Source organism: Chiloscyllium plagiosum, chromosome 29 (assembly GCF_004010195.1).
Source record: "Chiloscyllium plagiosum isolate BGI_BamShark_2017 chromosome 29, ASM401019v2, whole genome shotgun sequence".
NCBI lineage: Eukaryota > Metazoa > Chordata > Chondrichthyes > Orectolobiformes > Hemiscylliidae > Chiloscyllium > Chiloscyllium plagiosum.
The window spans coordinates 25240960-25263498 of record NC_057738.1 but is presented as its reverse complement, the minus strand read 5'-3'; the positions used below and the strand labels follow the sequence as shown (position 1 = coordinate 25263498).

At 41.7% G+C, this 22539-nt stretch overlaps 1 protein-coding gene across 2 annotated transcripts in view; it reads right to left on the bottom strand.

The window, feature by feature from the left end:
* Positions 1-22539, bottom strand: part of LOC122564452 (sodium/hydrogen exchanger 3) — a 130553-nt gene that overhangs the window by 34987 nt on the left and 73027 nt on the right. For both annotated transcript variants that reach the window (XM_043719350.1, XM_043719349.1), the window contains exons 2-4: positions 11974-12276; positions 9393-9553; positions 1569-1647 (exon numbers count right to left, since the gene is read on the bottom strand). In XM_043719350.1, the coding sequence (XP_043575285.1) occupies positions 1569-1647; positions 9393-9553; positions 11974-12276 (543 nt within the window). The remainder of the gene's footprint in view (positions 1-1568; positions 1648-9392; positions 9554-11973; positions 12277-22539) is intronic.

Sequence of the window (22539 nt, the reverse complement as noted above, 5' to 3'; positions counted from 1 at the left end):
CTTTCAAAAGAGTGTCAGGTGTAGCTCACTGTTGCCCCAGTGGTGTATGAGATTATGGGTCAGATTTTTGCAGAGTCAGGGAGATATACTTCAAACAAGTATTGTCAGAATCTAGATTTGGAGATGCCTCCTACATTTCTGGTACATCCAATTTTCATTGGTAATGGAAGGACAGTGGGCTGTCAGTTGCCAGGCGCAAATTAGCTGAGCCATTTAAACTTAATTCGCAGGACAAGTTGATCTGATCTTTCTTCTAGGAACAGCCTCAGCCCACAAGATGTGTTCCACAGCTTTATCATTGAGGTATCAATGCTCATGAAGACCAGGATAAAAGGTATATAGAACTATTGAGTTATTTTAAATCCCTTGGCTATTAAAGTTTGGAGCAAAAATACCCCATTGCTTTTTACTCAGGCACAGGCAATGTCAAGTAGTAGTTTCTATAAATATTTGAAAAAAAACTTGGAGTGCTATGATGATGCCATTATTATTGCTTGACTGCTTCCACAACCTGCCCATAACAGAGCAAGAGTCTTTAAGCTCCTAGTTTAATTAATAGCTCCAAGACATTATTTACAGGTTAGTTATTTTTGTTGTAAGTCTGTGAAGGATTTAAACTTACTGAAGGAGTTTTCATGAATTAGATTACTTCTAAAATAAAAACTTTGGATACAGCAGAGTTGAAGAAATCTATTCTTCAACATGAAAATTGACATGGATGTGGATTACAGGGACCAATACTTAACAAGACTGAAGACCAAGTCCCAGGAAACTGAGGCAGACCTTTTAAACTGCCTTCACAAATGAAAACCCATGTTGTTCAAGGCATTTTCCCCTCCTCCACACCCCAATCACCCCCCAAAAAAAATTTTTTTTAAATATCAGGGCTGCAAACCTAGACATTTCTCAACAAATCCAGATAAAAATCCAGCTTGGAGTTCAGACAACACAAGACTTGTACGTGGTCTAGTCCAAAGCTTTCAGTGCAGTCCTACAGGTGGTGCCAACATTTCTGTCCAACTGCAACTGAAACTGAAACAATGTTGGAGCACCACAGGGAGCGATTGATGGTATGACTGCAGTCCCAAGCATAACAAGTTTCCTTCCATACAAAAAGGCACTGATTTGGTCATTTTCCAACACATGCTTCAGACTAACACCTACAGTGCAGGTTTGATTGCCTTTCAGCCTGTGGTAGATTTAAAACCTTCTCCTCAAATCTGTCCCCAAGTATGGAAGGCAATGTCAAAGTGGCACTGAAAGAAAAGCTGACAATAAAACAGCATAGAACTAAGGAACAGTAGACATTGAGCCAAGGGCTTTGGCAAATGGGATTAGGTCAGATTGGGATATCTGGTCAGCATGGACGAGTTGGATCAAAGGGTCTGTTTCCATGCTGCACAACTCTATGACTTGCCTTCAGGCTGATCATTCACTAACATCAAAAAGGATATTTAGAGAAAACCAGTTGCTGTTTGGCGGGTTTGGGGGCGAGACACGAGATGGAGAGAGTAGATGTAGCGTTGTGCTTTTGTACTTCTCACTTTTGCGCAGAGGTGCTGTCATACCTATGCCTTTGAAATAATCCAGGCCTTCAATGTTTTCTCCTCCAATTGCAACAAATGAACTAAAGACATTGTACAGCACCTTAAAAAAAAGAAAAAGTATTATCAAAAGCAACCCATGCTGCAGAAAGATTACTTTACCGAAGATTTTTGTTTGGATACAAGAAGCACCTTACATTCAGACATCTTAGGTTTTTGTAATATCTTAAATACTGAATGACATTCTTGCCTGCAAACACAAGTACAAAGCAGACATCTAATTCAAATATGTAACATTCTTGGGCCATCTCTCTTTTATACAACAGTTGACACCAGCATGTTTGCAAAACTAAATTCCTTAGTTGAGTGGATAAAGTTAGAAGTTTCTTTAAAATAAAAAGAGTCGTCAGGTAAAGTTATAAGAGGAGCACAAGAACACGTGCAAGACATGCAACTTCATGTGAGCATTTTACCAGGAAATTAGGTCATGTCTAACTCAGTATTGTAACCCCATCCATTCACTTTTATTCTATTCTCCTGAAACTTTCAATATCCTGGCTGCACCACCACTTGAAACTTGCCATTGACACTTCAACAGCTTTCTGGAGCAAGGGGAAAAGAGGAGACCACAGTGAAACTACCTTAATGTAGGATGCCCATTATTTCCCATCATGTAACTCCCTCATACCACTCTCCCAACAATCCTGATTAACTATTGGACCCAAACGGACAGAACAAGCATCACTCCTCATTCCCCAGCTGACACCCAAAGTGTTCCAATATCTGCCCTATTAACAATGAGTGAGGACTATGCAGTTTGTCAGATTAACTATTTCAGCTGAGCTCCACTTGTTAACTGAAGTAATTTTTACTCCCAATTACACAGCCATGAGCACAAAACCCAGCCTAGCACTTCTTTACACTGCATTGTCAGAGGTGAAGGTATCAGATGAAATATTAAAACCAATACATTCTGACTAATTCCAGTTTAAGTGAACATAATTAACCCCACGCCACTCAGACAGTAAAAGAAATGCATCGTCATTTACCTTAGCTAACAGTCTCAACCCTAAAACAATAACAACATATCAGATGTATTTAATTGGTTATGGAGGGCTTTGAGATACTCTAGTGTCATGAAAGGTGCTACAACAATAGATTCTTTTCCCTTCTATTTGCAGGACCTTGGTGTGAGTGAACTGGTTGTCATACAACCTACACAACAGGGGGTTATACTATAAAAGTAATTCAGCATTTGGAAGCACTTCAGAATGTAATGATAAATTACAGCTTTCTCTACATTAACAGTTTTCAATGAATGTAGATAACGCCAGCATTATCCAGATGTGTAAAGTATGAAAAATGTACCTATTTCATCTGTTCAGCCATTTAATGAAAAATATAACTTAATTGAGAGTAGAATCACTCATTATGACAATTCCTACTCAACACATAGATGACCAACGTGGAATCAGTCGAGGAGGCCAATTAGTCCCATTCCTCTTCACTGTGCCCACATGCCTAACAGATTGTCTTCAAGTATCTATCCAATTCCCTTTAAAAACATTGATTATCACCTCTTCTATCATCCTTGCAGATAAGTTTCTGTTATCAATGTGATAAAATAGGTTCTGCTCAATTAAACTCTAGCCCAGAAGTGCAAATCTGTCCCTTTATTGTACCATCAGTTGGAGGAGGTGGCTTTCCTTTGACTATCCTATCTGAAAGGAAGCTGATATTGTACACCTATCCTTTGTTCAATAGTATCCAAGCTTCTCCAACCTAATGTTATAACTAAATCTTATGGGAGCTGTGCCTAAATTGGGAACAAATGTTCTCAAAAATGCATGACAGGAGTGCGGAGGATGTTTAAGGAACACTTGCTGATAGTGCCAATAGGATTGTCCCACAGAGGCAAGGACGGGATGGTTGGGTGAAGGAAACTTGGGTGAAAAGGGATGTAGAACATCTTGTCAAGAGGAATAAGGAAGCTTAAGTTTGAGGAGACAAGGATCAGACAGGGCTCTAGAGGGTTACAAGGTAGCCAGGGAGGAACTGAAGAATGGATTTAGGAGAGCTAGAAGGAGGCATGAAAATGTTTGAGGGTAGGATTAAGGCATTCTACACTTATAGATTAGATTTTAGATTAGATTACAATACAGTGTGGAAACAGGCCCTTCAGCCCAACAAGTCCACACCGACCCACTGAAGCGCAACCCATCCATACCCCTACATTTACCCCTTACCTAACACTATGGGCAATTTAGCATGGCCAATTCGCCTGACCTGCACATCTTTGGACTGTGGGAGGAAACCGGAGCACCCGGAGGAAACCCACGCAGACACGGGGAGAACGTGCAAACTCCACACAGACAGTCGCCTGAGGTGGGAGTTGAACCCGGGTCTCTGGCGCTGTGAGGCAGCAGTGCTAACCACTGTGCCACCATGCCTCCCACAAAGGCGAGAAACAAGCGGATGGCCGGAGTGACAGCAGGGCCAATCAGGAATAGTGGAGGGAACTTACATGTCAGTCTTACATCCAAATTAGAGTCAGATGTACAGCATGGAAACAGACCCTTCGGTCCAACCCGTCCATGCCGACCAGATATCCCAACCCAATCTAGTCCCACCTGCCAGCACATGGCCCATATCCCTCCAAACCCTTCCTATTCATATACCCATCCAAATGCCTCTTAAATGTTGCAATTGTACCAGTCTCCACCACATCCTCTGGCAGCTCATTCCATACACTTACCACCCTCTGCATGAATAAGTTGCTCCTTAGGTCTCTTTTATATCTTTCCCCTCTCACCCTAAACCTATGCCCTCTAGTTCTGGACTCCCCCAACCCCAAGGAAAATACTTTGTCTATTTATCCTATCCATGCCCGTAATAATTTTGTAAACCTCTAAGGTCACCTCTCAGCCTCCGACGCTCTAGGGAAAACAGCCCCAGTCTGTTCAGATCCTCCAACACTGGCAACATCCTTGTAAATCTTTTCTGAACCCTTTCAAGTTTCACAACATTTTTCCGATAGGAAGGAAAACAGAATTGCACGCATTATTCCAACAGTGGCCTAATCAATGTCCTGTACAGCCGCAACATGACCTCCCAAATTCTGTACTCAATACTCTGACCAATAAAGGAAAGCATACCAAACACCTTCACTGTCCTATCTCCCTGCGACTCCACTTTCAAGGAGCTATGAACCTGCACTCCAAGGTCTCTTTGTTCAGCAACACTCCCTAGGGCCTTACCATTAAGTGTACAAGTCCTGCTAAGATTTGCTTTCCCAAAATGCAGCACCTTGCATTTATCGGAATAAAACTCCATCTGCCACTTCTCAGCCCATTGGCCCATTCTGGTCCAGATCCTGTTGTAATCTGAGGTAACCCTCTTCGCTGTTCACTACACCTCCAATTTTGGTGTCATCTGCAAACTTACTAACTTTACCTTTTATGCTCGCATCCAAATCATTTATGTAAATGACAAAAAGTAGAGGGCCCAGCACCGATCCTTGTGGCACTCCACTGGTCACAGGCCTCCAGTCTGAAAAACAACCCTCCACCTCCACCCTCTGTCTTCTACCTTGCTAATCAATCTCCCATGGGGAACCTTGTCGAACGCCTTACTGAAGTCCATATAGATCACATCTACTGCTCTGCCCTCAATCTTCTTTGTTAAGTCTTCAAAAAACTCAATCAAGTTTGTGAGACATGATTTCCCACTCATGTTGACATGATAGTCATGTTGACTATCCCAAATAAGTCCTTGCCTTTCCAAATACATGTACATCCTGTCCCTCAGGATTCCCTCCAATAACTTGCCCAGAGGTCAGGCTCACTGGTCTATACTTCCCTGGCTTGTCTTTACCACCCTTCTTAAACAGTGGCACCACATTTGCCAACCTCCAGTCTTCCAGCACCTCACCTGTGACTATCAATGATACAAATATCTCAGCAAGAGGCCCAGCAATCACTTCTCTAGCTTCCCACAGTTGTCGGGTACACCTGATCAGATCCTGGGGATTTATCCACCTTTAACCGTTAAGACATCCAGCCCTTCCTCCTCTGTAATCTGGACATTTTGCAAGATGTCACCATCTATTTCCTTGCAGTCTATATCTTCCATACCCTTTTCCACAGTAAATACTGTTGCAAAATATTCATTCAGTATCTCCCCCATTTTCTGTGGCTCCACACAAAGGCCGCCTTGCTGATCTTTGAGGGGCCCTATTCTCTCCCTAGTTACCCTTTTGTCCTTAATATATTTGTAAAAACCCTTTGGATTCTCCTGAATTCTATTTGCCAACACTATCTCATATCCCCTTTTTACCCTCCTGATTTCCCTCGTAAGTTTACTCCTACTTTCTTTATACTCTTCTGAGGATTCACTTGATCTAACTTGTCTATACCTGACATATGCTTCCTTCTTTTTCTTAACCAAACCCTCAATTTCTTTAGTCATCCAACATTCCCTATACCTGCCAGCCTTCCCTTTCACCCTGACAGGAATATACTTTCTCTGGATTCTTGTTATCTCATTTCTGAAGGCTTCCCATCTTATTGGAAAAGATTCTGAGAGACAGGATTTATGATTATTTGGAAAACCATAGTTTGATTAGAGATAGTTAGCATGGTTTTGAGGGAGGCAGATCATGCCTCACAAGCCTTACTGAATTGAGGATGTGACAAAACACTGATTTAGGTAGAGCAGGGTATGTGGTATACATGGATTTTAGTGTGGTACAGTGTGGTAGTAGATGGAAAGTATTCAGCCTGGAGCTTGGTGACCAGTGGTGTTCCGCAGGGATCGGCTCTGGGACCTCTGCTCTTTGTGATTTTTATAAATGACTTGGATGACGATGTGGATGGGTGAGGCTAGTAAGTTTGCTGATGACACGAAGGTTGGTGAAGTCGTGGATAGTGTAGAGGGCTGTTCTAGGTTGTAGCGAGACATTGACAGGATGTACAACTGGGCTGATAGGTGGCAGATGGAGTTCAATCTCGAAAAGCATGAAGTGATTTACTCTGGAAGGGCGAATTCAAATACAGAATAAAAAAAGGTTAAAGGCAGGATTCTTGGCAGTGTGGAACAACAGAGGGATCTTGGAGTCCATGTCCATAGATCCCTTAAAGTTGCCACTCAAGTTGATCGGGTTAAGAAGGCATATGGTGTGATGGCTTTCATTAGCAGGGGGATTGAGTTTAAAAGCCATAAGGTTATGCTGCAGTTCTATAGAGCCCTGGCTAGACCACAGTTGGAATATTGTGTTCAGTTCTAGTCGCCTCATTATAGAAAGGATGTGGAAGCTTTAGAGGGTGCAGAGATTTACCAGGATGCTGTCTAGACTGGAGAGCAGGTCCTAAGGAAGGTTGAGTGAGCTAAGGCTTTTCTCATTGGAGCGAAGAAGGGTGAGAAGTGACTTGGAGGTGTACAAGATGATGAGACACAGAGTGAATAGTCAGAAACTTTTTCCCAGGGCAGAAATGACTGTCACGAGGGGTTACAATTTTAAGGTGATTGGAGGAAAGTTTATGGACATGCCAGTGGTAGGTTCTTTACACAGTGTGGTGGGTGCATGGAATGCACTGCTAGCAGTGGTAGTAGAGTCGAATACATTAGGGACATTTAAGCAACTCTTGGATAGGCACATGGATGATAGCAAAATGAAGGGTATGTAGGTTAGATAAGGATAAAAGATTGGCATCAACATCAAGGGCCGATAGATCTGTACTGTGCTGTTCTAGGAGTTATGTTCATTTGGTAAATCTCCTGAAGCTTCTGAAGTATCCTCACACCTCTTTCCAGAATTGCATGTGTGATGACGCTACTCTTAACAAGGTTATGTTATCCTTAGGTTTTTTTTCCCCCACAGCAGTGATAAAGGGTGTCTAGTTTGGATGGGTTTTAGGGCCAACTTGATCATAGCTAGGAGATACTGCCTCAGGGAAAAGGCTTTCAAGTTTTAAAAAAAAAAACACTCTGATAATGAAAGAGGAGTGGCCAGTTCTCCCCGTTCAGCTTTATTCTGGCTTGGATGGCGCTGGTTTTAGCAGTCTGGCTGCTCAGAGCAAGCAGTCAGTTGTTTTGAAGTTGCTGGACTCAAAGCAGCAGGCCCATGTTATCCTCCCTCTCTCTGACATCTCTCCTGTAAGACCCTGGGTTTGATTTTACATTTTTTATCCAAGCAGGGTTTATGGGGATTGTTGCAAGAATTTGGAACAGTATTATTAAATTGGGATAGTTTGTTGGGTTTTTGGGATAGGTTGTTATTCTGTTCTGTATTCAGTGCGAACCACAGAGCCACCGTGCGAAGCCAGACTTGCTCCAACTCTGAACATCTTGGCAAATCTCTTCTGCACCTGCTCTAGTGCAACTGCATCCTTCCTATATAGTGTGGTGACCAGAACTGCACAACAAACTCCAGCTATGGAGCACAGTGGTTCAGTGGCTAGCTCTGTTGCCTCACAGATCGAGGGACAAGAGTTTGATTCCAGCCTCAGGCAAATGTCTACGTGGAGATTGCACATTCTCCCCATGTCTGTGTGGGTTTCCTCCGAGTGCTCCGGTTTCCTCCCACAGTCTAAAGATGTGCAGGTTAGGTGTATTGGCCATGCTAAATTGCCTATAGTGTTCAGGGCAGTATAGGTTAGGTGCATTAGTCAGGGGAAATGTAAAGTGATAGGGTAGGGGAATAGGTCTGGGTGAGGTACTTTTTGAAGGGTTCAGTGTGGACTTGTTGGGCCAAATGGTCTAGTTTCCTTATACTGTGGAAACAATGATTTTAACTAATCTATCTACTGCTCCATCATAACCTCCTTACTTGTGTATTCAGTGCCTTGCCCAATATAGGTAAGTATCCCATATGCCTTATCTACCTATCCTTTGATCTTCAGGGATATATGGACTTGCACCACAAGGTCCCTCCACTCCCCTGTAGTTCCTAGGGTGCTAGCATTCAACTTGCTTGCCTTATCAGTCCTCCCAAATTATATCACCTCACCTTTCTTGGAATTAAATTCCAATTGTCATATTCAGCACATCTGATCAGCCTGTCGATACTGTCCTGTAATGGAAGGCTTCCCCTTGTTGTTTATCACACCACCAATTTTCATGCCATCTGCAGTCTTACTGATCATACTTCCTACATTCATATCCAGATCATTAATGCATATAATCAACAGCAAGGGACTCAGCACCAAACCCTATAGCACACCAATAACTTTCACTCAAAACATTCCTTGACCATCACTGCTCCCTGTCATTTAGATCAATTTTAGATCCAGTTTGCTAAATTGTCCTGGAGACCATAGGCTGTTCAGTTCTTCACTAGTCTGCCTGAAAGACCTTGTCAAAAGCCTTCTTGAAGTTCATGTCGACTACATCAATCGCATTACTCACATCTACTCACTTCCTTAAAAGAAATTCAAATCAAATTTGTTCGACATGATCTCCCTCTCAGAAAGTGAAAGTCTATGCAGCAAAGATACTTATATTGAGTGGATGAGTAACAAGAAGACTGAAACTTCAGTTGTAATTGTTGGGCGTTGGGGTGCATTTTAAGTTCAGTGACTCGTCTCTGAAACAGCTGAAAACTACACAAAAACCAATTGTCAGCCAGAATAATAAACATATTGTACACCAGTGATTTGGCTCCACACAAATCTCCTGTCACAGGTTTGGATACAGAAAAAAAACAAAATAGATCTAGCTCAAGATCCTGATGGGCTAAGATGTATCATCCAAATTGAAAATGAACACATCGGCACAAATCTGAATTTGGTCCCTTCATTTACAATTAGAAAAGGAGAATGACCAAGGAGTTAAACGTGCTGCTAAACCTACCACAGTGACAGCATCGTTCAGTAGAGATTCTCCAAACACAATGATGAACAACACTTCGTTTACATGGACCTCTTCAAACACAGCCAACACAGCCACTGGGTCAACTGCTGCAATCAGACTGCCAAACAGAAGGAATTCCAATAGACCAGCCTGTATAGGTCCTGCAAACAAAGTTGAGACCACAAGGAATTTTAACTTTCAGTTGTGACTAGGGTAACAATAACAACTTGCATTTGAGCGGCACATAGTTAATGTTGCAAAACATCCCAAGATGCTTCACAGAAATATTAGCAGTAAACAATCGTCACTAAACTACCCAAAGAGATATTACAAACGATAGGCTTTAGAGAGCCCCTTAAAAAAGGAGAGAGATCTGGAAAGGGTTAGGAACAGAATTCATGGACACCTAGTAGTACAAAACAGCACCAGTGACAGGAAAAAGAAAAATCGAGGGTGTGTCAGAGGATCTTGGGGCTGGACATGGTTAGGCAAACGGAAGGGTGAAGTTATAAAGGGATTCAAAATAATAAAAAAGGATGGGATGTTCAATTAGTGACTTGATTGCAAATGGGCACCCATACAACATCATAATGGGTCCCTGCGGTTTCTAGTCAGTGCAAATGTTGTCTAAAGTGACTGGAGTGGTGAAAAAATTCAATTTGATTTTATCTTAGAAGAAAGCATCCTGCAGGTGGAGGAGGGAGGTTGTATGGACAATGCAGTAAGTGTGCATCCTAACCTGACCCAAGCCCATCTGCAGTAAGATTTTCCAGATAAAATAGATCTAGCTCAAGATCCTGATGGGCCAAGATGTATCATCCAAATTGAAAGTGAACGTTGAAAATTAGTTCGGAAAGTGAGGAGGAGGAAAACAAAAGAACAGAATTATAATCTTACGAGATGGATAGTGACAGGGAGCCTCGAGAAAGACGCAACGAAAACAAAAAAAAAGTCTCTTCATGGTCAGACACTCTCCAAAACCTTAGTGGTAAGTCAATGGTGGGCATAATTCTGACAAAGCAAAAAAGGTAAATACTTCATACCTTTTGAAGCCCATCTGCTCCATTCTTACACTAACCAGTAAGTGAGCATTGGTTCAGCACAGAACGACCAGTGAAAGCTGGAGGATTTGGACACAAGAGGGCAAAAGAGTTTGGCAGGGAAACAGTGTGTTATGTATGAATTAGAAGGTAGGAAGTGGGCAGCTGCCAAAACCAGGAGATCAGGGGAGGGAGAAAAGACTGCTAGTGAACTTTCTCCAGACACTAAAGAGCTGCCGAGCCTCTAAGACCAAGTGAATCAGGAAGAAAACGCAATGCATGTGTGCAGGTGTATTATATTGTTACACACAAATGCAAAAGCAAAAGTTAAGATACTTCCCAGCAAGGAATAATTGTACAAGGTAAAGACTCTGAAAGAGTTAATGTTGAAATTGCAGCTGAGGACCCTTGGTAGTAAATTGGCTCTCCATTTCATCTGTAAAATGACCCAACTGGCTACACGTACTGCAGAATAAAATAAGGTTAGGCAAGTTTCTTTTGCAACTGCTCAACTTCACGACAAACAGATCCCTCATTAACCACTAAAAAGTGTATCTACATATAATATACTAGGACCTGTACAGTAATTCTAAACATTGATCTAGCTCCTCAGTAGAGACTAAAGGCTCAGATTGGATAGTGAAGTGTTAGAATTATTTCATGAATGTGATTATTCTAACTTAGCAATAATGACATCTTAATTACAAACACAAGGATCACTGGCGAAGCGTACCCCTCAGTTTTCAGAACATTGAATCAATGTCAGAAGTCACATGACACCAGGTTATAATCCAACAGGTTTATTTGAAATTACCAAGCTTTCAGAGTGCTGCTCCTTCATCATGTTCCTGTGTGAAAAGAGCAGCACTCCAAAGGCTTGGTGATTTCAAATAAACCTGTTGGACTATAGCCTGGTGTCACGTGACTTCCAACTTTGTCCACCCCAGTCAGACACTGGCACCTCCACGTCATTGATTCAATGTGCATGCTAAAGCTAAACTTCCACATGTGAAAAATCAGTTCATCCTGGATTTAAATCAAAGAATTAGCAAAACTGGTACAATCCAAGCCTTTACTATCAACAGTAATGTTACTCATACACATTTCCTCTAGCCAATCAATTAGAAATCCTATCAATCAGTATTAAATGTTGAGGGAAAGAAGTCAAGAAGTTAAAAAAAAACATTTAGAGTTATATTATACTCCAGAGAGCAATGACCACTACTTTTTTTAAAAAGATTAGATTACTTACAGTGTGGAAACATGTCCCTCGGCCCAACAAGTCCACACTGACCCTCCGAAGCGCAACCCACCCAGACCCATTCCCCTACATTTCACCCCTTCACCTAACACTACGGGCAATTTAGCATGGCCAATTCACCTAACCTGCACATTTTTGGACTGTGGGAGGAAACCAGAGCACCCAGAGGAAACCCACACAGACACGGGGAGAATGTGCAAACACCACACAGTCAGTCAGTCGCCTGGTTATTATAGTCTGGCCATACTTCCATTCGATAATACAAAGCCACACTCCTTACCCATAATACCCGTTTTGAAGATACCATAGAGGGAGAGACCAGTGGTAGCAGCATTCCATACTGTTCCAATGACGGCATACATTAAAATGGTTCCAAGATTCCCAAAGAAATGCCGATTGGGCATGAAATATCCGGCATCCAGTACAATGGGTGGCAGCAAGTAAAAGAAGAAGACATTTGGTGTTAAAGTGAAGGAGGCAGTGTGATCGGCGGCCCAGACAATTCCTCCCAGGATGAGGCCCAGTACAATCAGCAGGGCACTTTCCGGTACCACCGAGGTGACTTTCTCAGACAGATGGAAAACTAAAAAGAAACAAAACAGCAAATCAATAACTGGGATGACATGAATGGTGTGTGGATTGCAAGACTCAAAAAAAAAAGTGTTACTTGACTAAATTAAGTAGATGTGATAATAAAAACAGCTGCATTCATAAGTCAGTCACTCCTCCATTTAAAAGATCCCAGGTGGCATATGTGGAAGAAACACCAGCCTAGACACATGATGATGAAGCATCTACATTGCAGTTCAAACAAAGTACAAAATATTTGTAATATTAAAGAAGTCAATGTAGATTTGGAGTATTGGCACTTGCAGTAGCAACAAACTTCGTTACATTTTTCATGAGCAAGCAGGCTTGGAATGTATAGTAAAGAATATTGTTGTGTTTTCACTAAGAGCACGTGATTGGAAGTTGAACTCCATCACTGCATTGTGACCATACAGTAAAATGCAGCTTCCTGATAGGTGAGTATAATAAAAGTCGACCACAATTAATCAAGTAATACATACAATTCAGAACTACATAGGTGTTTTTCTAATTACATTCAAAAGCATTATTGCCACTTATATTTCTACATGGATGCTACAATTAGTCAACCTTTGGGAACAGAACAAAAAGAAACAAATGTAATCCCAACCGGCCTTAGGCCAAAACTAAAACACAGAGCATGGAAGATGATCCAATTCATTCCATGATGCTCTTTGCAAGTACCCAGAATTGCAAATTCTCCTCCTTCACACCATTTCATTAACATTGTGAAGCATTCAGAATACAAGATATTAAAAAGCTAACAACTTGCACGCATATAAATTTGCTAACCTGAAGACTCAACCAACAGTTACTTATGTTTAGTTTGTGTAATCAATGTTATATTTTCAGTACAGGAAGCTTTATTTTCTCTGTGCAAACTTTTCCAATCGGAATGAAGCAGGAGATTCCCAGGTTCACCCCAGTTACTGACTCCACAAAAGCCATCTGTGGTCATTTGGGAACACAAAGCTCCTGAACAAATTTCCTCCCCTCTGCCATTGTTCAAAGATCACAAAAGGAATCAAAATATTCTTCTGACCAAATGGCCCCATTGACAACCTATTTATTGTTCTGTGGCATGACTTAAATCTCAGGAGAACACAAGTTCGATTTTTATTGCTAGTTATAAATTAGTACCAAGCTTCCATAAAAGAGCAGCACTGTACGATACGTTTCTGCTAGTGGCCAGGACGGCGCTCAAACGTTTCCGGATTTTCCAAAGCTACCAGTCTTCTGATAGAACTACTCTTTGCTCTTGAAATAAAGCACTTGACTACAGAATGGAGAAGAGTTAGATGTTGGTGAAAGAGATTATCACAACAGTTATGAAGATCTGTCAACTAAAATACTAAGGTATGCCATTTATAAAACCACTGATTGTACAAGTGTGTATATCTAACACTTTTTAAAGAAAGCACCTTTCAAACCAGAGGTGGATGCAACATTGCGACCTACCTAGCCTACACATTCCTGGATGCAATGGGCAATTCAGCATGGCCAATCCACCTAACCTGCCCATCTTCACACTGTGGGAAGAAACCAGAGCAGCAGAAGGAAACCCACACAGACATAGGGAGAATGTGCAAACTCCACATAGACAGACAGTCACCCAATTGTGGAATTGAACCCATGTCCCTGGTGCTGTGAGACAGCAGTGCTAGCCACTGAGCTACCCCAAATCTTCCCAACAACTATACATCACACTTCCTTAACCGTACTAACACTATTGGGCTGACATGCACAAGTGTGAAATGATTAACAGGTATAAGTGCAAGCTTGTTCCTAATTTCCATGAGACATTTTTGGTGCCCAAAATACTTGGACTAATCCCTGAGCTCAGATGTCTTAATATAGGAGATAGGACATTAAAGGTTGCAATCTTTCACACTCAGCATCATTTTACTATTACCCCTATGCTGCAAAAATGGAGCTTCTGACAGACATTATCAAATTCAGCAACATTCACCAGCTTTACTTCACCAACGGTCATGCACCACGGATGTTGCCCAACATGCAGTTGTCTAAACTGCTATCTCACCTTTGAGCTGTTCCCTCCCCCACTTCCAAGGGAATGAACCCATCCACAGAAATACATCTGAGATTACGAAATTCAGATTTATGTTTATACAACTCTGAAATCTGCAGAGTCAGAGGAAGCTTTTGTTAAATATTACTGAATAAAATAGTTTGCGTGCAGAATTTTATGGAACACAAAAATTTGCACAATGTTTTTATGCTGCGAGGTGTATTTTTGGCACCAATATCATTCTCTTTTTGACAAAGTTAGAATGAAACTACAAAACAAAATACTTTACCAGATTCCAAGGACACTACTGATGCTTTCCCCTCAGAAGTACAGCCATATTTCACAGAACCATTTGGCCCAGAGGGAGAGGAACAGGAAGCCTTTAAAAGCCAGCAGAGAACAACTAAAATAGCAGTAAGAGGAGAGAAGTTGAAATGAGGGTAAGATGAATCGGAATGAAAAAAAAATATTGCAAGCGTTTTCTTTTGATGTATAGAAAAGGTAAGTGAGAAGCAAGAGAGAGGACAATGGAACGCTGGGGTTGAAAAAGGACCTCAGCAATGTCTGAACGGTGGAACAGACTCAATGGGGTGAATGGCCTAATTCTACCCCTACAACTTATTTCTGTTGCTACTCCAATTACTTTCCACTATCCAAAGATGTGCAGGTTAGTCAGATTGGCCATGCTACGCTGACTGTAGTGTCTAGAGATGTGCAAGCTACGTGGGATAGTCATGGTAAATGAGGCTTACAGGAACAGGATAGTGTGCTGCATCTGGGTGGAATGCTCAAGAGGATCAGTGTAGGCTCAATGGGCTAAACATCTTCTTTCCACTTTGTAGGGATTCTATGATTCTATGAACATTGAGACTGGAGTTGGTTAACAATGTAAAATTCACAACACACTAGTTCCAGGCAATGAGCATCTCCAAAAGGATAGTGCCAATGAATGTCAATGGTTAGATTCTATCATTGCTGAATATCCCATTAAAAATCAATACCCTACAGGCTTATGATTGACTTAACTGGATCAGTCACTTAAATACTGTGACTACAAGTACAGGTCAGAGGCTAAAGAATTCTGCAGAGATTACTTACCTCCCAAAAACATGCAAACCATAAGTTAGGATCGTGATGGACTACTCTCCACTTGACTACAGTCCAAAATCACTCAGTTAGTGTGACATTATCCAGGACAAGGAAGCTCACTTGAATGGCACCACATTCTGCACTTTTAACATTCTCTTCCTTTACCACCAATGCATAGTGCCAATAGTTTATACCATCTACAAAAAGTGCACTGCAACTCACCAATGTTCCTTTGATAGAACCTTCCAAATAAACAACCTCCATCGAGAAGAACATGGGCAGGTGCATGGGAACACTGCCAGCTGGAAGTTCCCTAGTTTTGACTTGGAACAGCAACACTGTTGCTTCACTGCCATTCAGATAAAATCCTGATGCTCCCTTCCAGACAGCACTGTGGGTCTAGTTACACACTCAGGACGTCTTTTGGCCAAGATGCTGACTCACCATTGCCATTCAGGTGCCATTTAGGGATAGGCAATTAATGCCAACTTAGCCAGTGGCACCCAGCTTCTATGAAGTGTTTTTCATTTTAAATTGGGAGACTTATTTTGGTACTGAATAATTGCTTATTCCTTCAGGAAACTAAACACCATTTAGCTTCAGAAGGTCATATTTTTTCAACATCTGTAAAGTGCCAATAAGTGTGCTGCTAGAAAAGCACAGCTGGTCAGGCAGCATCCGAGAAGCAGAAGAGTCGACGTTTTGAGCATAAGCTCTTCATCAGGAACGTGGGGGCCCACATTCCTGATGAAAAGCTTATGCTCGAAACATTGACTCTCCTGCTCCTCAGATGCTACCTGACCAGCTGTGCTTTTCTAGCAGCACACTTATTGACTCTGATTTCCAGCATCTGCAGTTCTCACTTTCTCCCAACATCTGTGCAATGTCAACCTGTGGAATGGAGTCCACAAAAATAGTAGGGCATTGAATCTGTAGCATACAACAACTCCAAACAGTTTGGCCAAAAGGTCAATTTTCTGCTAAGAAACATAGGACTGCCTATATAAGCTGAGGTTTACAGTGAACTTTAAATGAAAATATTGGATAGAAATCTACTTTGCAACATTGAAGAAAGCCAATTCCATGAAATCTCAAACTTAGAGTAACTCCCTCAGATGCCCATTCTTCATCTTTGTGCTTGCATAATTACTGTTGGGTGAATCCACTATAAAGTGGCACCACCCTTTGAAGTACAATCCCACCCTCCAACAAGATTTAACAGAAATCAAATCTGAAGCAATAATCTTGGCTTTGTCCTTGATCCTGTTTAATCCTATTTTAAGTGAAATTTCAGCACTCCTACTACCACCCAGCTAACAACAGTGAATTCATTAAATCAGCCAAACCCACCCAGTCTTAATCACAGTGCTGAACATTAATACTGCATCAGACTCAGCAAACTGCAAGACAAGCACTTGTAAGATAAACAAAGCTGGTTTAACAAAATTGCAACTTATTGTGTGGCTTAGTTTTATGATAGCCACAGCTTGAATGTCCAACTCATCATAGCTTAACAAAAAAAGTGCTTGAGATTGACCTTTTTCTACAAAGATTTACAGTTCAGCACAACATAATTACTCTTTGAGTGCCAATGGGGTGTCTTGACCATCATAGAATCTGAATACTGGGGATTGTCAAACTAAATATTGCCATTGCATAAATAATGTGAATGAACTGCCTCAACCTCAAGGAACACAGCTTGCTTGTGGAAGCATAGGCAAATCCAAACCTTGCATCTGGTCAAAACTGTCCCTTTCAACAACCCAACATAGACTGCAGTCTCTTCAGGTGACGAGTATGTCTGCAAAGGAATACCCAGATGCTAAACTAATCCAGTGCACAGCACAAAGATTTGTTTACAGTCAGGTTTGGAAATGCCTGCTCCTAGTCCTTACGGAATACAGTGAGAGGGTAGGTAAATGGAGCTGAGTCCATGAAAAGTTCAGCCATGATCTTATTGAATTTAAATTTGAATTGAATTTATTGTCACGTGTACCGAGGCATGGTGAAAAGCTTTGGCTTGCGAGCAATACGGGCAGATCACAGAGTTAAATAGCATAGATAAGTAAATAATAGGTAAACAGCAGCAAAAACAAAAACACAAAGACACAGGCGAGTGTTAAGAGTTTGAGAGTCCATTCAGTATTTTAAATAACAGCAGGGTAGAAACTGTTTCAAAACCGGCTGGTGCGTGTGTTCAGGCTTCTGTACCTTCTCCTCGATGGTAGAGGTTGTAGAAAAACATTGCCAGGTGGGATGGATCTTTGAGAATGCTGGCAGCCTTTCCTTAACAGTGGGCCTGGTAGATGGACTCTATAGATGGGAGGTTGGACTTTGTGTTTGTCCGGACAGAGTTCGCCACTCTCTAACGGTCTCCGATCTTGAATGGTACAGTGGCCATACCAGGTAGTGACACATCCACACAGAATCCTCTTGATGGCGCACCTATAAAAGTTGGCAAGGATTTCACCGTCATGCCAAATTTCCTCAGCTGCCTGAGGAAGAGGAGACATTGTTGGGCCTTTGTAACCAGTGCGTCCATATGAAGAGGAATCCAGATGGCCTACTCCTGCTCCTAGTTCTTATGTTTCCTAGATACAGAACAGATTTTGGGAATCAGGCTGGTGTAGTGATTGGAACCAGTTGGACCCCATTGACTAAGACGACCTTGATTAGCCCAGGTTAACAACCCCAATCAGGAAAGCCTTAACTGAACAATATAAAATTACAATCTCCTCAGTTGAATAATGACTCAGCAGGGTGGCCACAACCAGTCTACTGTGCACTAGTAAATAAAGGGTGACTCGGTAATGGGACCTGGCCTCAGAGCAGTTATTTCAATTAGTTTGGGGGAGTGGGGGGAAACAGGAAGATAGATGATCTTTGGAACTGCTTATGCTCATCACACACAACATCTCCCTAAACTTCCCTACCTCTGTAAAGGTAATTTTAAAATTGCTCTTGACCAGTTCTAATTACTCCTTTTGTTTGTTCAGTGTTCGTTTTGGGCTTAACTGAAAGAGAAAATTGACATGATGTTTTATGGTATTAAATTGGGTTGTGCAAATACAATCTATAAAAAAGAGGCATCATAAAAGGGTTACAGGTCCAAATGTATGCACTGGTGTTGAAATAAATAAAAATGACTGAGTTCACATTTACAATGTTGAGATTGATGTTGTGTCAAAACCCTTAAAATCAGCAGTGGCACTGCAAATAACCGAGCTCCCTCTGTTCATCAGGAGGCTGTTATTCGCATGATAAATCCACACACTTGAGGAAGTATAAATAGCTGTGCAATCGAAAAGTGTGGCTCAGAAGCTGGAAACGTGCCACCCTGCTTCTGCACTTTTTCTCTACAAAAAAAATATTGCCAAAATATTAAAAGCACTTAAAATATATCTGATGCTATGCAAATTTTAAAAAGAACAATATATTAAAAACGTCAGAGAAGGAATCTTCCCATAATACCTTTTATGACCAGAATGCTCTCCAAAGTTCTTTGGCTCTGATGAATTACTTTTGAGAAGTTTTGAACTATTGTAATGTAGAAAGGATAACATGCTGTTTGTGCACACCAACGTGCACTGCAACAAGGAACATTTAATCCATTTTCTAATTATGTTGATTAAAAGGGGAAAATACTGGTCAAGAGACTGAGAACTGCCCTGCTGCCCGAGTAGTACTATAGAATCTCTCTGTGCACTGCAGGGAAGCTGAGTCCTTGGTTTAACATGACCTGAAAGATGGCACTTCCAACAGTCCCCCTGAACTACACTGTGATCAGTACGCGAGATCCAAGTAAATAGGAGAAATAGGTCAGTGATCAAGTGCTCCAGTCTCTAGATAGGATTTGAACCCACAACCTGCTCACTTGGAGGTAAGAGTACTACACAGACTATAGCTGACAGTCAAAAATATTGTAACACCACGATCAAGAAAAAAAAAGTAAAGACAGTCGGGAAAAAAAGATGTTAGGTGGCATGGACACAGTTTCAGTTCTACAATCCTGTTGGAGAAATGGAAAATAGCAACACTGATTTTGAAATTAATAGCCTCAAGAAGAATGTGGATTTTGGAGGAAAAAAAATCTGCAAATTACAGGAACGAACCATGGCAGAAAGCCCTTGAAAAGGAATCGATAGACACATAGATTTAGGAGAAGAATGCAAACCTTGTCTTGGTTTGGATCTGAAGAAAGTGCAGGTGTAAAAGTCAGATTGCAACAAAGAGCAAAGTCAAGTGGAGTCATTCAAAATGGATGAGCTAATCATAAGATAAGATAAAAAGAGATGGCATCGAAAAACCGCAGTACAGTCCAACTATTGGCAAACTTCAAAAGTCTTTTTTGCGTGTCTGGTAGTGCAAATATGGAGGATCCCGCTAAAGATCCAGCGACTGGTGAGTGCTGAAACATAGAAAACATTTCAAAATGACAACATGACAGTTTCTTGCTTCCAGGGAAGGTTAATGGTCAGTACAAGGAGTGTCTTCATCCAGAAACTGAGGCCTCAAGTTCCAATCTAACTAAATGAATTTGCTTACAGACATTGCAGGAATCCATTAACTACCAAGTTATCAACATATATATTTACAGACTATTAGAGTTAGGAAGCTATAAATTGGGTATTGCCAGTGGCAAAATTTTTGATTTTGGCATTAATGTATGAAGGATAGTTAAAAATTTAATTCAATGCAAATACTTATTTAGACATAGCTATGAATTTGATTCACAGCCTGGCAGAATAACACTTGATAAACACAGCTTGGAGCACTGATGTTATCCCTGCATATTGCAAACTGATGTTTAATGTGGCTTTACTTCCCACTAAAATCAAGAATATTACAATATAGAAGTTGCATTGTGTCTGTACTAAATTATCTTTTTTTCATGGAAGAAAATTTCTGTGCCTTCAGCAGCTGTGTGACGTGCACAATATCCTGAGCAAAGTTTGCTGAACACCTTCTCCTGTCCAAATGAGCTTGGGGAACACCACTTGAGTGTAGGCACTGACAAAGCCTCACGCAAGGCATGTGCTGAGCACAGGGATCCTAGGCCAGCCCACAGCAGAATCCCACAGCACAGCCAAGCCTTAGCCAAGCGGCTAAAACATTCTTCAGGATCGGAGCTGGTATGCAGTTGGAGTTGCTGCCAGTATGCAGACTCAAGACAGCCAAGAGGTCCGACAAGGACCGACTTGAGTAAGAAAACTCAGGCCGGTACCCAGGAAAGTGCACCCCCTCACCCCACCCCACCCCCAGAAAATCCCCCTACATGTGGGTTGGAACAATTAAATTGCTTAGCTACATCAAAATCAGAATCAATTAAAATTAATGTTTGGTTAAATGGTCACCCAGTTCCCATGGAGGTCAACACTGGTGCAGCTGTATCTATGGTTGCAGAACCCATCTTTAACAAGATTCATTCCAGTTTCCAACCCTTAAGTTTGCACGAGACCTCAACCAGACAGAGCATACACTGGAGAAGTGTTGCAAATTAAGGATACGACTTTGGTTCCGGTCTATGAGAAGCAGTTGGTACAATTACCACTGATGGGCCCAAGCTTATTGGGGTGAAATTGGTTGAGAGAAAGTTTTGCCTAGATTAGCTCAACACTTTTTAACTGGAAAATGGCTGCATCAGTGAAATCTTAGTGAAATACCCAGAAGTTTTGCAGGAAGGGCTTGGGACTATCAGAAGGGCCAAAGCCATTTTACATGTTGACCAGGAAGCAATTCCAAGATGTTGCAATTTGCCTTGTGAGCAAAAAAGTAGAGACAGAAATCAGGAGGCTGGAGAGTGAAGGAATCATCAAACCAGTGTAGTTTGCCAAATGGGCAGCACTGGTTGTATAGTGTGTGAAGCCTGACAGCTCAGTTTGCCTTTGTGGGATTTTAAGAAAATGGTAAACTGCTTCTCAGCTGGATAAAAACCCAATCCCTCACAGAGGCCTTGTACACAAAGTTGGTGGGGGAAGAGGTTGTCCTTTACAAAGCTGGACATGAGCCATACCTACCTGCAATTGCGACTGGATAAAGAATTCCAGGAGTACGTTACAAATAATCCCCATAAGGGTTTCTATCAATCCACAAGACTGCCATCTGGAGTGTCACCAGCCTGTGCCCTTTTCCAGTGGGCCATGGAGAACATTTTACAAGAGTTACCACAGGTTGCCATTCATCTGGATGATGTACTAATAACTGGGAAGACCAAAAAAAAGAGCACTTTGAGTACTTGGACATAGCGCTTAAACATTTCTCCCAAATGGGTGTATGCCTCAGATGAGCAAAGTGTGTGTTCCAGGTGCACCAAGTGAGCTAGTCACATTACAGAGTCAGTATAACTGGGTTACACCTGTTGAAAGACAAAGTGAGGGTGATCAAAGGAACCCCAGCCCTCACATCTGTAGCAGAACTTGGGTTAGTGAATTATTACAGATAATTCATACATTACCTAGCCTCCATCCTGGCAACCTTACACCTGCCATTGATAAAAGAACGAGCCTTGGAAATGGTCGCACAGCAAAGTAGTAGCCTTTAGGGAAGTGAAAAGCAGCTCTCATTACCTAAGGTGTTGGCCCACCACGATCCAAAGTGAGAGGCAGTGCTGACATACGATGCCTCCCCGTATGGGTATCGGGTTAGTGTTGGCTCACTGGTGGCTCAGTGAAGAGAACATGTGGTTTGCAGATATCGGCTAATGCTGAACACAATTATGTCCAGATGGAAGGAAGGTTTGAAGGAAGGTTTGAAGGTCATCTTTGGTGTCAGGATGTTCCATCAGTACCTTTGTGAACAGAAACTTAGACAATAGACAATAGGTGCAGGAGTAGGCCATTCTGCCCTTCGAGTCTGCACCACCATTCAATATGATCATGGCTGATCATCCTTAAATCAGTATCCTGTTCCTGCCTTAACTCCATAACCCTTGATTCCACTATCTTTGAGAGCTCTATCCAACTCTTTAAATGAATCCAGAGACTGGGCCTCCACTGCCCTCTGGGGCAAAGCATTCCACACAGCCACCACTCTCTGGGTGAAGAAGTTTCTCCTTATCTCTGTCCTAAATGGTCTACCCCATATTTTTAAGCTGTGTCCTCTGGTTCGGCACTCACCCATCAGTGGAAACATGTTTCCTGC